Raw genomic sequence first — 19,070 nt, forward strand, 5'->3', positions numbered from 1 at the left:
ATAAATTGAATCAAGTGTTCTTTTTTAAATTGAAGAAAATTTTGGTTTTTGAGTTTCTGGGGAGTCAAATTTTCGTTGGAACACACTGTATATCAGTGTTAAACAAGTTAGCTGCTAATTAGATATATAATCATAATTACTAATGATTCCATTTAAAATAATACAAATTCTGTATAAAAAGATGCTTATAATGAATGATGCTAACTGTGAAAAATTAAATAATTTCTTTGTTTGTTATTGTGCGGAAATAATTGTCCTCTTTAGAAAATATGCAAGCGGAAATTTAAAAGATGGGCCCGCTATATACCGCGGACTTTGCGTATCACTATCCCCTAGTCTGTATAGTTTTTTTTATGGCTCTATACAGTGTTTATTACATTTTTTAGCAAAGAATTGTCAGCTCTTCTAAAGATGTTTTTTGTTCACTTCCTTATCGTCATCATTGGAATTTTTATGTCAGGAATAGTTTTTCTGGTTTTGATTCTGACGTACACTGCGCTAGGTTATGACACCAACACCGAGTTAATCTTCTACATAGATTCCCTCTTCGGGGAAATTACGATGGCCATGGGCATAATGATTCCTATAAATATGAGTAGAACAGCTGAGTTGATTGCATCTTTAAAACGAATAAATAAAGTCTTCCAATGCCAAGAAATTTCAAAAATAGAAAAGATTTACAAGGATGCTGTGATTGATATTAACAATGCTTCGGTAGAAATAACAAATAAGAAGGTTCTCGATGATGTTTCTCTAAAAATCTCAAAACCTGGACTAAATGTGATCACTGGAGCTGTTGGATCAGGAAAGAGTTCCATATTTAAAGTTATTATTGGACTCCATAATTTGTCAGAGGGTAAGTAATTAGAAATATTTTGAAATTAACTAATACAAGTTATATTCTGGTATTGTATCGAAATTTTTTTTAGTATAAACAACATTTATAAAATAGTAAAAAGTAATAAATCTTACAAGTGTAAAAAGTAGATAGATTTCATAATATATACTGATAAAATTTGGTATCTTGTTGTAAAAACAGCACAAGTCCGCTTTCTTTCATCTAAGCAAGTCCCAAGTCCAAAACATGTGATGTTTTTAGGCAAAATAATTGGACTGCCTAGGTGTAATGTGTAATGATTCTTGGTCAAAAAATTTTGTTGGAATTGTAATTTTTTATGTCAGTTTTTACAGAATATGTTGAGTGTTCTTTAGAAACGTGTTTGTTCGTATTGTGTGGCAAATGTATACTGAGCGCAGTTTAATTTGTATTACACATATTACTTATTAAATAGATAGTTATTATTGCATCCGAACTTATAATTGCTTTATGTATAACTAATTTGCACATCAATTATTTTGGTTATTTTGTATTACTCCCACAAATTTTAATTACTTTAACACTACATATTTTGGTTGGCAGTGAAAATGTTGATGTGGTGTAAAAGTCTATTCTACATGTTAAACAGCACAAGCCGACTTAATTTATCATTAACGGTCTATTATAGAATTAAAATCTAATAGGGGAAGCTTTCGGGTCGGTGTGTTAATGGTCAAAACCTACATAATGGAAAATGTTTCTGTTCGTATTTGAATACAATTTATGTCGTCAATTTAAGTACGGCTGTGTTGTGGCATACTATCATGATTATTATGTCATATATCTATGTATCTATCTTTATATATAAAAATCTCGTGGCATGGTATTTGTTCAAGCTAATATTCAAAAACAACTGAACCGATTGCAATAAAATTTTGTGAAAGTGTATTTGTTGGTCCAACTTGGGAGATAAAATATTTTTTATCTCGATAAAGAACCCAGATCAGAGAAGTTTGGATGTAAACCAAGATATAGGTATGTTTCATAGATTACAACAAGGCTTTCGACAAAGTTCGCCACAAATAGCTAATAAACGTACTCAAAGCAAAACATCTACAATACAGTGACCTTCGAATTATAACAAATCTATATTATAAACAGCCGGCACACATACGCATTAATAAACACACATAATAAGATTTCAAAATTAAAAGAGGAGTGCGACAGGGGTGTGTATTGTCACCACTACTATTAAATGCATACTCTGAAGAAATTATGAAAAGAGATCTTGAGGGAGAAACAGCAGGAATAAGGATCAATGGAACACCAATTAACAACATTAGATATGCGGACGATACTATTAATATAGAGGACAACCTCCAAGACCTCCAAAAGCTAATGAACAAGATAGTTAAGTATGGAGAAAAATATGGATTATTAATAAACATCAAGAAAAATCAAAAACCCAAAATAATGATGAAAGTCTGACAATTAACGGTAAACCTTTAAAACAAGTTGAAAACTACAATTATCTTGGCACACTAATTATTCACACAAACGATTACTCTAAAGAAATCAAAGTTCGAATAGAAAAAGCAGGAACAAACTTCAATAAAATGAGAAAGGTACTTTGTGCATGAGAACTGAAATTAGACTTGAGAGTTAGGCTGGCAAGGTGTTATATTTTCTCGACTCTGCTTTACGGGATAGAAGCGTGGACACTTAACGCGTCAACTACTAAAAAGTTGGAAGCATTTGAACTGTGGGTGTATAGAAGAATCCTGAAGATATCATGGACGAGCATGTAACAAACAACGAAGTCATGAGAAGAGTCAACAAAAGAATGGAAATATTGGAAACCATCAAGACACGAAAGCTGCAATATCTGGTGCATGTTATGCGTAATGAAAGATACAACATACTTCAATCAATTATACAGGGAAAATCCAGGGCAAGGAAAGTGTAGGAAGGAGAAGAATCTCATGGTTGCGTAACTCGAGGGAATGGTACGGATGCACATCAATCGAACTATTCAGAGCGGCAGCATCTAAGATCAGAATAGCCATGATGATTGCCAACCTCCGTCGCGGAGATGGCGCGTAAAGAAGAAGAAGAATGACCAAGTCACAGCAAAGCGTGGCTGGGTCAGCTTATGTATTTTTCTGTAGTGTCTAGATATGGGAGAGCTGGTGAAATGACTGATTTTAATAATAAAATACAAGATTTTTACAGAATAATCTATTAAACGATAATTTTGATAACATTTTTGGTCTATTGAAACAAACAGCCATAAATGCTATGAACAAAAATTTAGATTTTTTTTATACAAATAAACCTAATATAGAATCATAAAATAGCATTTACGAAAATCTATACATCCATGAAAAAAAATCTGCAAGAGGTAAAATTGTCAAAAAAATTAAGAGGCACTTTCATTGCAAACTCTTACCGTGCATTGTTTTTCCTCATTCCATTTTTTTCAAAATCTTCCCAATTTTTATCACCAAATTTAACCATCTTTGAAGGCCCAGGATGACTTCCAGAGTTCATTTCTTTACTATTTTTCTAAAAACATAAAAAATATTATAAACAATTGACATTTTACCCATATAAGACTGATTAAAAATACTTACTTAAAAACAGACCTCGGGTAAATTTTACCGGGTAAGATTTTTGATGTGCGCTACAAAAGAAAATATTCCCAATACACGGCGACAGCTTTGATTAGCACTGTTATAGGTAGAAACAGCCCGAGAGGTACTGAGACGCATGAAATTGTGGTGGGGTTATCACGAAATCCGCGTTTTGGGAACGTAGTTAATATTTCTTGCGTGTAGGTTGAATAAGTAATATTAAATTTGGAACTAGATTTTATTCATCATCATCGTCATCATTGGTGCTACAGCCCTATAAAAGAGCCTCGACCTTCCCAAGTCTATTACGCCAGTCAGTGCTATCCATTGCCAACTGTTGCCAGTTTGCTGCGCCTATTTGTCTACCATCCTCATCTACACCATCCCTCCATCTGAGTTTTGGTCTACCCCTTTTTTTACTTCCCACAGGTTGTGACATAAGGATTCTTCTAGGAGTGTTGTTCTGCTGTGATCTTGCCAGATGTCCTGCCCATCTTAGTCTTCCTATTTTTATAAAAGATACTACGTCTTTATATGTTATAAACCAAATATATGTTTATATCTGTGATATATCTCGTAGTTGTACCTCCTTCTCCAAACACCATTTTCACAGATGCCACCAAATATTCTTCTCAGGATAATTCGTTCAAATATAAGCAGGAGATTTTCATCTGCCTTGGAAATGGTCCATGCCTCCGACCCATATGTCAACACTGGTTGTATAGGGGTTTTGTATATGGTTATTTTTGTTTTTTGGCTTAAGTTTCTGCTTCTCATATGTCTACTCAGTCCAAAATAGCATTTGTTTGCTAGGATTATTCTTCGCTTGATTTCTTCCGTCATGACGTTCTCCTTGGTGATCAGGGAGCCCAAGTATGTGAATTTGTCCACCACTTCAAAGGTAGAATTATCAACCGTGAATTGGTGGCCGATGTTTCTGGCTCTATTGTTGGGTGTTGATGCCATTATCTTAGTTTTATTTTCATTTACTTGCAGGCCCATATTTTTTGAGGCGTGTGACAAGGTGACTAGATTTTATTATGACTTTGAAATCAACGTTTCGGCAGGTAACCCTTGCCTTTGTCAAGATTCTAAAATTTAAAAGGTGGATTATATTCATATAACCAGATATCAGATATCAACTTTTACTCTATGTTGATTTATTAATATCAGTGTCTCGCTTTACTTTTGGTATGTTTATATGTTTTATAATATCTTCTTGTTCTCAATCTTGTACATTTTACCCTTCTTTTTCTATAATAACGTAAATGGAAAAATATATCTACATTTTTTGGACAACTAATTGCCGGAATTACCGGAAGTAATTCTTCATACATTTCCGCAGTAAGTTGCTGTTGAGAATTGTTAATTGTTGATTTAATAATTCGTATAAAACTTGGATTTTGTATAATGTTTGCGATGCGAATACTTATTATCTGTACAGTCTAATGTCAAAGTTAATGTCAAAGTCTTAGTTATTGCGTGTTTTTATTATTATTTTATACACAATCCTATTAAAATATAACTAATTAAGAATCAGTTTAGATTATTATTTATTTTTCATGGCCAACCTAATAAAATTGCACCTAATTTTTGTTGCAATTAATGTTTGGTTCAAAAAATCACAAATAACAAATTAAAGCAGTTAGGTCTTTTAATAAGTAATAAAGTACAATAATAAATATTTAACCAACAAGTGTATTAATAGGGGCGATTAACAATTAAGATATTTTAACGCGTGAGCAAAGCGAGCACGTTAATGTTCGAGATTGTTAATCGCCATTTTAATTCACGAGTTCGTTACAAAACTTTTCCGTCGACCGTACTTTTCAAAAATAAAGATATCTTAGTTTAAATGTTTATTTACTTAACGATAAACAACAATTTTTTCAGCTTTCATTAACTTTATTCAAAGTTTCCTTAGTGGTAGTTTTATTATAGTAAACATTAATATTCGAAATGGTACAATTACTGAAATTAAAGGAAGATAATAATAAAATTATCTGCTGTATAGCATTTTGACAAATTTATATTTAAGTCTTCTTGGACCTCTGTAAATTCTGTGATAGAAGAAGTTAAATTCTGGTGGAGTTAAATTAAACTCTTCGTCAATATCCATCCTTTGATTTTTCAAATACACAGAATTTTAAACAATTAAGTAAATAATGACATACAATGACAGATAGTACTAACAGCGGCTACTTCATTTTAAATTAATTTTTTAGTTCAAATATAAATAAATATGTTTGGTTGCCTACACTACAGGTCACTGCCAATCACACAGCGTTTAATTAATTTATGCAAGCAATGTATGTTGTGTTGCCTATAATAAAATCGTTCATTAATAGAAAATCATTCATTAATAGGGGTCATTAATCAATGATTTTGAGGGTGTTAAAATTGATCATAAATAGACGGTCGACGGAAAAATAACTTTTCATTACAATACTATAATATAGAGTGTTCGATTAAAGCAAACTTTACAATTCTGCAGAGTGTTAATTTTGCTACTAAATTAATAAAAAGCGTAAATATTTTTTTAACTCATGTAATACTGCCAAACCTTATACTGGAAAAACTTGAACATCGATAAGAGCCCAAAAATGTAAAAATATACAGGGTATTCCATTTAAAAACGAAAAGTTTATTGCACCCTGTTAATATGGTTGGCGCTGTATATTTGAAAATACATATTTTTGAATTGCAGCATAAATAGGACCATACTATTTATGCTGCAATTTTACTTAAATTATTTTTTTTTCGTATCTCTTTTGACAAATAAGTTAATAGACTTCCTCGCACTAATAACACACCCTATATATTAAGAAGCCTAATTTTTACTATGTATTTAACAATATTTAATTTATATAAAAAAAGAGTAATAAAATAAGAATGTACTCATAAGCATCATCATCATTCTGGCTTTACATCCCTGCGAGAGTGCTAGCCTCCTCAAGAATTTCGCACGCCAAGCACGTACTCGCATATTTCTCATGCCTTCATCGATGGAAGCTTGGTATGGGTCTTTCTCTTCTTCTCTGACCAATGGGTCTATCAAGAAGCGTTTTTCTAGCTGGGTCATTTTGTTCCATCCGCATTACATGTCCTATCCACCTCAGACGTCCTATCTTAATGTGTTTTACGATATCTGGTTCCTGGTATATTCTATAGAGTTCGAAGTTGTATCGTCTTCTCCACACTCCATTGTCATTCACTGCTCCATAGATTTCGCCTTAGTACTTTTATTTTGAAATGTCCCAACATGTTTTCATTATTTTTTGTTAGAGTCCACGTCTCTGAGCCATATGTTAGGACTGGGCGTTTTATTGATCTGTGGAGTTTTATTGTTGTATTTATCGATATAATTGTGGATTTAAAGAGGAGATTAAGCCCAAAATAGCATCTGTTGGCCATGCAAATTCCGCGGTTTATCTCTGCGGTAGTATTATTTTTAGTGTTATGGAGCGCTCCCAGGTGTACAAATTCGTTCACTGTTTCGATGACATCGTTTTCTATAACAAGTGGTCGAAGGATTTGTGGTTGCGTGCTTATTTTCATATACTTCGTTTTGTTGGTGTTTATTATTAAACCCATTTTTGGAGCTGATGCTACAAAATGCTACATACGCCTCTCGTTCAGTACATCAACAATATTCATATTATCAGCGTAGGCCAGGATTTTCACTGATTTATTATATATTAAAGCAGTGGTGCTAAATGCTAAACCACCACTGCTTTAATAGCATTTATAGACTACGAGAAAGCTTTTGACAGCATAGAATTATGGGCTATTGAGGAAGCACTGGTCAACAGCAGAATAGATTCTAGATATAGGATATTAATACATAATATATATCAACACGCTGAAATGGTAGTCACGATGGATAACGGAATGAAAACGAGGCCAATAAAAATCCACTGAGGAGTAAGACAGGGAGACACCATATCTCCAAAACTATTTACTGCCGCACTTGAAGACATCTTTAAATCACTAAATTGGGAAACGAAGGGACTATCGATAAACGGAAAGTATTTAAACCATCTAAGATATGCAGATGACGTAGTACTAATAGCCGACAGCTGGAAAGAACTGAAGACGATGATCGATGAGCTTCATACGGAATCCATAAAAAAAGGACTGAAAATGAATCTAAGTAAAACTAAGCTAATGTCGAATAAAGATGATCAACCGACGATAACCATCCAAGGAACAAAAGTGGAACATGTAGAAGAATACATATATCTGAGTCAGAATATCAAGGTAAACAAAGAAAACCAAACTACCGAAATAAGCAGACGAGTAAGAATGGGATGGGCCGCATTTGAAAAACTCTCATACATACTGAAAGACAAAAAGATACCCCAAAACCTTCGAACCAAAGTGTTCGATTCTTGTATCCTTCCCGTTCTCACTTACGGAGCTCAAACCTGGACATTCACAAAAAAGAACATGGACAAGATTTGAAAAACTCAGCGAGCCATGGAACGACAGATGCTTGGTATCTCACTAATAGATCGGCAAACGAACGAAGCAATCCGGAACAAAACAAAAATAAAGGACGCCGCGAAACAAGCAGCTAAATTAAAATGGAAATGGGCTGAACACAACGAACGTCTCGAAGATGGTAGATGGAACAAAGAAGTCGGAAACTGGCGACCGTACGATGCGAAGAGACCAAGAGGAAGACCTCAAATGCGCTGGAGCGACGATATCAAAAGAGTCGCAGGACCAATGTGGAAACGCCTAGCACACAACAGGGATGAATGGCGAGAAATGGGAGAGGCCTTTATTCGACAATTCGGATAGAAAAAGGGCTATAAAAAAAAATATGTCTTCTTAAAGTTTTGCGAATAACAATAGCAACACCTTGTTGTGCTCTTTGGTCTTTAGTTACTCCACTATAGAACAGGTCATAGTAACCCCACTTTTCAGAACTCATACCTTTCTTTTTAGTTTCTGTAAGTACCGCGATATATATCTCTGCATTTTTGAGTTCTGACATGATTTCTGGTGTTTTTCGGGAGATACCTTGTATATTCCATGTACAAAAATTCATTAACCGTTTTCTTTGCTGTTTTAGTCTACTGTGTTTCTAATCTTTTGTTCCGAGGCTTTGTTTAGGCTTCTTAACATTTTACGTGTTTTATGAGTACCGAGGAGTTGGCCCGGTGCCTCAACCCTCAACCTGGAGGGCCAGGGATTTTACATCAGAGTATCCTTCTCCTATGCGAGTTGCTTCTACTACAGCTAGAGAGTCTCACCTACCCTTCGATTTTAAACAAGCCCTAAAATCGGGGGCTGCCACTTCTGTCCTCCAGACCGTTGTGAAGACCTTCTTCTCCGCCCTGAATGCCGTTGTGGACTTCATCCGTAACTCTGGACAAGGGACCCTTAGCAGGTACTAGTTTCCCGGGTCAGGAAACACCTGGAATCTGCGGAAGGCAAGGATTGATTCACTTTCCCTGATAGGACTATCCAAAAGGAGTTCCTACCCGCTACCTACATGACCTTCGATGACCTTGTTTTCTATAACAAGTGGTCGAAGGATTTGTGGTTGCGTGCTTATTTTCATATACTTCATTTTGTTGGTGTTTATTATTAAACCCATTTTTGTACCTGATGCTACAAAAGATACGCCTCTCGTTCAGTACACCAACAATATTGATATTATCAGCATAGGCCACGATTTTCACTGATTTATTATATATTAAAGCAGTGGTTGTGATTTGTGACATACGTATTACTTTTTCCAGAGCCAGGTTGAAAAGTATACAGAAAAGAGGGTCTCCCTGGTGCAGCCCGTTAGTTGTTTTTTTCAACTAACTTTTTGAAGAGTTGGTTTTGTTAAATTTACCAACTGATTTGGTATTTCTAGCTTTTTCATTGCTTTGTGAACATTTCTCTTTTATTCACAGAGTCGCAGGATTCTTTGTAGTCTATACATATGTGATATCAATGTCATATTCCAGTGTTTTTTCCAAAATTTTGTTTGAGGTTGCAATCTGCTGTATTGTCGATTTACCACATCTGAAACCAGCCTGGTATTTTTCTACTATCCGTTCTGCATATGGTGCCATACGGTGATATAGGACTGTGGAAAATATTTTATACGCCTCATTTAGAAGCGTAATTCCTCTGTGGTTAGAGCATTCTATAAATACCTCCTTTTTTGTAGATGGTGCAAAGTATTCCAATATTCCAATCATTCCAATCATCTGTGTCCATATTTCTCTTATAAGCTGCCGTAACGCTATTAACGGTCCAGAAGTTATACTGAATATAAAAAAGAGAAAACTTGAATACTTAGGCCAGCCGATGAGAGGACAAAAGTACACATTCCTACAAAATATAATTCAAGGAAAAATCCAAGGACGCAGAAATCCAGGCCGTAGAAGAACGTCCTGGATGAGAAATTTAAGAGAGTGGTTTGGCGGTACCGCTAACGAATTATTCAAAACAGCAGTAAATAAAATTAGAATCGCCCTAATGATATCCAATCTCCGATAGAAGAGGCACTAAAAGAAGAAGAAGAAGAATACCATTTTGGTATCATGGCCACCTTCTTTATATAGTTCAGCTAAGAGATTATCTATTCCGGGTGATTTGTTTCTGCCTAATTTTTTAACTGCATCTTTAACTTCAAGAATCGTTGGTGGTTCCTCTTCCCTATCGTCTGTACTGTACTCGGTACTCATAAACGGTTAGTTTAAAATTACTTTTCTTATGAAAAAGCTTATGTTTCAATAAAACCTGTCAAGACTTTTTCTTGTTAGTTAAAAATAGTTTTGTTTTGTCCTTTATAATAAATTTATTGTTGAACATGAGTATCAATGAAGTAATATCCAATGCAATAAATAGTGTCTTTTCTATAAAGCGGTATCTACGTAGAATTTTGATATTGTTTACGAAGGAATTCTACCAATAATAATTTAATTTGCAATTATAATTGACCATCTTTGCAATTATTTTTACTTCCAATAAGCGATAAATCTGTTGAAACAATTGCAGTCAAACGTAATAATTTAAAAAAAAAATGTTAATGACCATATCCGTTAATCATCTTGTGATTATTGTGTTTACAACATTCCTGCATAACTCACCATACACATTAGAGGACGACAATGTACTTATTATGCTAAAGTTGATTGTCGTTGTGTATTTGTTATGTAATATATACAGGGATGAAAATAATTGGCTTTTATACACTACACAAAGTTATGTAATATTCTTGAGATTATTGATGTTCCTCAATTGTCGTTCTAGAAATATATTAAATATTCAGATGGCAGACATGCAAAATTTTAGGTTGCTTTTTTATTATTTAAACGTATAGATAATGTCGTATTAAAGCTTTTTTTATTTTTTTCAGGATACTGCAAATTAGGCGGAACTATATCGTTTGCAGCCCAAGAACCATGGCTATTTCCATCATCCATTAAAAAAAATATCCTTTTCGGTGAAAAATATGACAAAGCTCGATATGAAGAAGTTCTCAAAATCTGTGGTTTAGATTATGATTTGGCGTATATGCAAAACGGAGACGAGACGATTGTAGCCGAAGCCGGACTTAACCTTAGTAAAGGACAACAGGCTAGAGTTAATTTAGCTAGGTGTATATATAAAGACAGTGACATATATTTGTTGGATGATCCGCTTACAGCTCTAGATGCGAACGTCCAAGATGTCATATTTGAACAATGTATTCTTAAATTCTTAAAAGATAAGATTTGTATTTTGATTTCTCAGAACCCAAAACACATCGAAAAGGCTGAGAATATTTTTACTTTAAGTCATGGAAAGCTGGTAAGAAAAATAATTGTAAAAATATTTTTAACCTTCATGTTTGTAACCCGAGTTCAAAAACTTACATTGAATATCGAGAAAGATGCCAATGCGCTTAAGTTTTATTTTCTTTATTCAAATGTTTAATGTTTGTTTATGAAGTTTTTTTTAATTAAACATGCTTTTGCATCTAAAAGATATATTATTGACATAAAACTACGTCTGTCCCAAACCCTTCTTTCAGTGCGTCACTAATTTTGACGTCATATAGGATTTTAAGAATGTCGAGAATTATTGCATGACATTTTGGATAAATTTGACAGGATCGTAATCTCTCTTTTTCTAATTGAAAATAATTTAATAATTTTAATATTAGTCTTTGTTCTTTCTCAATATATCTTGGCATATTTAAAATATTTTTATGACAATAAATACAAAATTAAATTTTCACTGTAAAATGTCTGATAATACTAACCTGGAATGACAATTATCATTTTATCAGTTGACATTGTGAAAGTACTGTCAAGATCGAGACAATCTGCATCAAATTATATTTATGCGCATCATTGATTGGATATCTATTTAGCGTATTCTAAACTCCAACCAATTATACATCCATAAAAAGAATTAGCTTTACGATAAATAATTTTCTAAGTTCTATGTATAGTAATCACAGACCCACGTTTTTTTCTGTCGCTTCTAACTTAATATGTTAGAGAGAATTCGATCAACCATGACGCACTGAAAGAAGGGTTTGGGACGAACTATACCATCGCCATTGCTGCATATTAAACTCCATTCGCCTAGCTTGGGCATATTTTGACAGATTCATTGTCGGAAACCTACATCACAAAAATTCCTACTTCTCATTATTAATAGCTCAAATATACTACTATTGCAGACTTCTTTCTTTAAAAAAAAGAAGAATTATTCTAAATAGTGGAAGTGTATACTAAACCCATAAAATTTTGGGTAGTATATATTTAAAAAATATATTTTAGTTGTTGTAATTTAACATAACTATTTATTATATATTATATATTTATATTTAAATATTTATATTTAAATATATAAAATAATTTATAAATATATTTATTATTATTATTATATATTATATAATAAATAAATATTGATTGTAGGTAATTCGCAAAGTTCTATTTTATTTACTAATTAGTTTGTTTACTATTAATATGGGCTATGAGTACGTGTGCTTGGTTGTATAGTAATTTCCAGCCACTTCTAGTCTGTCAAAAAGTAAGTAGCTTCGCAAAAAAATAATTACTAAATTCACTAGACAGTTCGGACTGGGAATAGCGAACCGAGCATACTAGAGGTTGTTCTTGTCTTACGTTTAGTTCTTTCAGGATAACTACTAGTTGTTGTTTCATTGTAAAATGCTATGATATTTCATAATTGCATTTGCGAATTATATTTTTTCTAGTCAACTGTCATTTTTTTATAAATCACTTTTTTGGATTTTAAATTATTTTGAATTTCGTCAGTGACACAAAAAAAGATTCTAAAATATCAAAGACAACATTTCAAATTAACACCACGGGATTTATGAAATTCCTTGTGCAGACTGCACCCGATCTAATATAGGGTAGTTGGGGGTAAAAAAAGCACGGGACAAAAGAACGCACCTCATTTAAATTTGCCGCTAATGTCCAGTTTGAACCGATTTTAGTTACAAACGTTTGGCAACAGTATGCCATATGTGTTGTTCCAAGTTTAAAGCTGATTGAAAGGGTTGCATAAAAACTATAAGGTAAATATTATTTTTTACTACTGCACTGTAATATTGGCATAACAAAATTAATTTGTGATAAAACCAAATTGGCATTTTTTGTTGAATTAGTTTATTCAGGTGTTTTCTAGTCTTGATTGTGGATTATTATATTAAGAGTTTTCGATTGAGGTTAGGTCCTTAAAATCTCAACAGATGGTTTTGACAGTATTGCCAAATGGGGCAAAAATACGCGAGCGTTATGAGCAAAACTACGAACGCGTATTTTTCCCCATTATCAAAAATTAATTTTGTTTCTACTAATTTCGAAATTAAATATTCAATTCATCTAAATCTTGGTTTCTGTTTTCCAGAAACTACAAAAGAAAATCAGAGCGCAAGCCTTTGACATAAGTTATTTTGTGCGAAGCTCGTGAACTTATTAATAATGACGTTTCTATACGTCAGACAGCAAAAGCTGTGGCAAAGGTTGAAAAAATGAAATGGTGTCCAGTCTTTAGGCAGAGTTAAAGCAATTCTAACCAAGATCCAAGAAAACGAAATAGTTTAGCATTGCAAAGAACTAGACAAACGATTTTATGGAATGACGCTGAAGTCATTGCGGTTTTAATTTACTCTTATTGTGTAAGAAACCATATTGAGCATCCATTTTCACATGTAAATCAGTTGGCTGATCGGGACTTTACTAGATCTTTCATGAAAAGGAACCGACTATCTTTACGATTTCCACTAAAAACAGGTATTGCTTGAACCAAGGGCTTCAATAGAGTGCAACTAGCTCAGTATTTTGAAATTTTGGAGGACACAAGTTACCTCTCAACCGTATATATAACGTCGATGAAACGGGCATTTAGACAGTCCCAAACCATCTGCCCAAACATATTGCCTTAGTTGAAAAGAGAGATGTAGCAAAAACTGTAGCTGTCGAGTAAGGACAAACAATTACGGCTGTTTGCTGTATAAGTGCAACTGGTCACCATGTCCCTTCATTTTTTTTTATTTGCTCGAAAGCGGATGAATCTTCTTCTAATCAAAGACGTGCCCACTGCCTGCGACATGGCTGTTACTGATAGTGGTTACAGCCAGTAAGTCCAACAGAGGAGAATCCCCCCTTTTTTATTCTGGATAATCATGTATCGCACACAGGTCTTCAAGCAGTAACATTTGCAAAAGATAATTTCATCCATTTATCAAGCCTGCCATCACATAGCAGCCATAAGACCCAGCCACTCGATCGGGCATTTTTCACACCATTAAAAGCTTATTATGAGGGCGTCGCCGACAACTGGACCAGTTCCCATCCAGAAAAGATTCTCTTCACTTACCATGTGGTTGGTATCTTTTCCACAGCATTTGCAAAAACTGCTACTGTAGATATAGCAAGAGAGGGCTTTCGATCTACAGGAATCTACCCACTAGATAAAAATATTTTTTTGGACGTAGATTTTATGCCAGCGGAAGTAACAGAGCAAGATTTAGGTGAAGATTGAGTCGATAAAGGTCATGTTTTTATCCAGGTTCAGCAAGAAGAACAACTTGTTACTGATGCGATAGAGCCCCAGCTGTCATCAAAATCGGAAGTCAGAATTTCTGTACCTGGTCCTTCAAATATTGAAAAAGAAACTGTTACTAACTGAAAGAGCCCAGCCGTCATCAAAATCAAAACAGTCAGTAATTTCACCTTCAGACATTATTCCCTTCCTAAAAATTAAGATAAAAAAGAAGCGAACCAGAAAAAGTTTAAAGTCAACCCTATTAACATCGACACCGAATAAGGAGCGACTTAGGAACAAGAATAAAAGAAGGAAGTAGAAAAAGATAAGGAGAATAAAGCATTACTGAAGAATAAAAAGATCAAATCTCAGTGCTAAAGTTCGTGCTACCAAAAAGGAAGTTTTCGATGAATCATCATTTGATGAATCAGTAGCACCCTCCTATCAAGAAAGTATTGATTCTTGTGACATTCGTTGTTTCGGTAACGATGAAGAGCAAGACATTGTACCTAATATTTTACCTGATGATATTGTCGTAGTGGAGGTTGTTGGAAAAAAAATCATACAGATTATTTGTCGCCAAAGTGTACCAAGTAAATGATGATGGTTGTGACCCACAACATTTCATTTTCGTGAGATGGCGGAAGATGCCTTTTTTCAAAAGGACGATATTGTCTTAAAGTTTTGAAAACCAATAAAAACCAGCTCTTTCAGATTCTCAAATTCAGAAGGATTCTCTGACGACCTAGCCAAATACATTTTTTTAGATTAATGTTTAGATTAACAGTTTGTATTTTACTTTTGGTTTTTTTTTAATAAAGATTGGTTTCTTTCAAACGCTCACCATCTCTTTTATTTGGGGTTTTATACATTTTAGTTTTTGGGCAAAACAGGTATTTGCGTACTACCCCTATTTGTATGGACAAAAGTACGCAAATGAAGATTTTTTAAAAACTTTTATTTTTATTTATTAGTGAACCTATAGAACTCCCGTCGATACTTAAAATCGAAAAACAGTATGTAAGCTCTCCCGTAATAAACTTTGGAAAAGTTCTAAACTGTTATAATTTCGAAAGACGACAGGAGACAACGAAACTGCTTGTTTTTGCCCCCAACTACCCTAGGCTAAACAAACCGTAGATTCCAAAATAGGATTTATGAACATTCCATTCCTGTTCGCAATTCCGATTGAATTTCAGCTTTAAGTCAACATCATCTTTATAGAGGTCACAAAATTAATCTTGAAAGAGATTTAATCTCGAAGAAGACATCAGAGAGGATGTCGAAAGCTCGGCGTAGTTACAATCACCACGGTCCAACACGAAAGCATGTGGAGTTTAGTATTATTCTTGTAAAAGTAATAATCTTAGCTTTAGGTTTAATTTATTAAATTATATTTATATATAGATAATACGACATATTTTTAGGTGGGTGACACAAACATAATTCCGGCTTCCACCCCAGACTTCAGTGAGGAACAAAAAGAACCCGTTCAGGTGTCTGAAGCTAAGAAACAATTAGAGGTCGCTAAATCTAGTCACGAAGACGATCAATATACAAATGACGATTTATTCGCCGAGAAAAATAACACGGGAAAGGTTGGGGCGGATGTATATAAGTCGTACATGAGATTCGGAGGAGGTATTTGCTTCGTCGTATTCATAGTTTTCTTGTATACTGGCTCCCAAGTAGCTCATTTTACTGCAGAAAAATTGAAAGCAAAGTGGTGAGTTTAGAAATTACCTATAAAAGTATTATTATAATACCTATTAGGTATGTTTTAAAAGCACACCATTTATCAATTATATATACAATAGTAAAAGTAGTCTGATAAAAATTGAGAATAATTTCACAATAAATATTATTCAATACTAAAGATTCACAAATTTTATTAGAAATTGAAGTATTATTTTTTAATATATTAAGTAAATTATTTTAATAAAATTTAAATCTCTTATTTTTCATACCAGCTTTTGTTTATTTACTCAGTATAGCGAATTTATATAATATGCGGTGTAAAAAATAATGTCATAAAAAATTCATTTTATTAAAAATATTCACGAGATTGGTTTGTGCATTAAAATATTAAAAAGCATCAATTTTTCCTATATTCCCTTTATTGGAGTGGTTTTTAAACCATAATTCAATAGCAAAAATAAAATATTGAAATATACTGAGTTTTCCATTACAATTTATTTATTTGGCCACTGAAGAAACGAGAGATTAAAATAGGTCTTCTTCTTTTTATTGTGGGATATTTTCCATTTGTTGGTATATTTGATCTAAAATCTGATAGCATAGTCGGCGGTAGCACGAATCAACTTCTTCATCATTATCAGTGGGTAGGCGTTTGCTTTTAGTTACAAAACGTCATCTCTCTTTTTGTTAAATTTTTAAAATCGTTAACCTTTTTTACACCGAAACGAATATCGTTTATCTTGCATTCCAATATATTAAATAAGTTATCTGAGAACGGAAAAATAAAAGAAATAATATAAAAACATTATAATTTAAATCATTTTTTAAACTATTTAAAAATCCTCTCGAGTTATATTTATGGTTTCTGTATCCCACTTTCCCTTATTCTCTAAAACACTCTTAAATAATTCAATTAAAGGATCGCGGTGTTTTAAGACTTGCGTTACTGCAACTTTTCGTAGCCTTAGCTTTACAATTGTATCTAAAGCTTAAGTGCGTTTAGAGGATTTAAGAAAGAAAGCAGCCATTCCACTTAGAGTTGCAAAAACATCTTTGCATTCTTTGATATGCATGACTGATTGCGATAAAACTAAGATTAGTTTGTGGAAAAAACAGTGTACAACTATCGCTCTAGGACATGTTTCTCGCACTTTCAACTGTAGACCCTCCAAATGCTGGACACTCCAAAAACCGCAGCGCCATCATAACTTAGCGGCGGATTAGCTTGTCATTACCAATAAGGGATTTTAAGAGTATACATACAATTTTGTATAAAATCTAAAAAGTCTAAAAATCTTTCCTGTAAAATTCCGTGTACAATAACAAAACGTACCATTGCAGAGAACTGGCTAAAATGTGTAACATCAGTTCTTTGATCTAAAATAATTGCAATGAAGCGTGTTTGTTTAATTTTGTCCATTATTTTGTTTGAAACTTCTGTCGAAAAAGCAGAAATGGTGACAAGCAATAAAGGCTAGTAATACAATTTATTCCTAAATTCACAACCAGTTAGCCATTCGTACTGTTCGTAAGATTTTTTCGAATTAAAATGTCTGATGCAAGTTTTTATTTTGATAGTTGGATTTTTCATTGCAGGCTTCGACTTACCTTTAATTAGAAAAACAATAATACCTCAGCTTTATTTTATTATTAATAATAATAATAATAATAGTAATTTTTCAGGGAGATTCATAACCAAGAGCTAGTTGTGGATCAAGTCCATAATGAAATCCCTAATGAGCAGATTCCTGAGCCTCTTATGCAAGAAACTCAACCTGTAAATACGCAGCAGGATAACAACGAGTTGTACGATAGCTTGGTAAGAGAAATGACACGTGCCGTAAAAGAGTTTAATGGAACAAACCCACTTAAGAGACCACCGCTACCAAAAATAAACTCTTGTCGTAAGAAACTAGGTGCGCTATTACAATTTATGAACACTGAAGTCCTACTCAATTATATCGTGGAAGCTCATACATTAGAATATTTGCATATGCTGATTTACTGCGCAGCAACAGCAATTGCTAATGTTATGGGCATTAAGATCAGAACACGACTGGGTACTAATATCGAAAGGACAGATGACAGAGTTACACCGTGTAAAAACGGCTGCTAATTAAAATTGAAGCACTACGTAGGAACATTGGTCAAATCACGGAATATGTTCAAGGAACAACAAGTAGAAAAGTAATCAGAAGAGCTGAAGAAATAATGATAACCACCGCAAGACACTCACAATATAATCCACCAAACAACACAGCACAACAGTGCCTGGATACATTAAAACAAAAACTTTCCGTTTACTCAGGCCGACTAAGGAGATACAAAATTAGTAACAAACGAAAATCCGATAATATGCTTTTTGAGAATGCTGAGAAGGCATTCTATCGGAAACTTAATTCTACTGCAGAAAGTGCCAATAAATGGTACCCAAGCCAAGAAGAAATCCATGAGTTTTGGGGAAATCAACTTTCGACACCAGTTGCTCTTAACACCAATGCTGGATGGATCGAAGATACGGCGCACAATTGCCAACACTACGTTACTGCTCCCTACGAACCCTTTACTACTGAAGAAGTTTCAAATATTATCAAAGAGCTTACAAGGATTACCTAAATCCTATGCGCTGCAAACACCTTCAAAAAATATAATGTCATCTATCAAACTATCAAATCATCTACTGTTGGCATCATTTTTTTTTATATATAGCATATTAAACTTTACTATCACTTCTTTTAGAGTTTTTCAAAATTTGGAAGTTTTACGAACGGTTAAAATTGGTTTTCGAACTGCCTCTCTGTTTCTTTTATAGCTGCTGTCATTTGTCTATTGGTTAAAGTTAAAAAAAAAACATTATGAACTATTTCTTTCGCATTAAATGACAGATGGGTTCTTTGACG

At 33.6% G+C, this 19,070-nt stretch overlaps 1 protein-coding gene across 2 annotated transcripts in view; it reads left to right on the forward strand.

Annotated features, from left to right (window-relative positions):
* The window catches only part of LOC140439249 (probable multidrug resistance-associated protein lethal(2)03659), a 173,437-nt gene that overhangs the window by 119,520 nt on the left and 34,847 nt on the right, over positions 1-19,070 (forward strand). For both annotated transcript variants that reach the window (XM_072529048.1, XM_072529049.1), the window contains exons 6-8: positions 387-856; positions 10,820-11,253; positions 15,900-16,198. In XM_072529048.1, the coding sequence (XP_072385149.1) occupies positions 387-856; positions 10,820-11,253; positions 15,900-16,198 (1,203 nt within the window). The remainder of the gene's footprint in view (positions 1-386; positions 857-10,819; positions 11,254-15,899; positions 16,199-19,070) is intronic.

Source organism: Diabrotica undecimpunctata, chromosome 4, assembly GCF_040954645.1.
Source record: "Diabrotica undecimpunctata isolate CICGRU chromosome 4, icDiaUnde3, whole genome shotgun sequence".
NCBI classification, from domain to species: domain Eukaryota; kingdom Metazoa; phylum Arthropoda; class Insecta; order Coleoptera; family Chrysomelidae; genus Diabrotica; species Diabrotica undecimpunctata.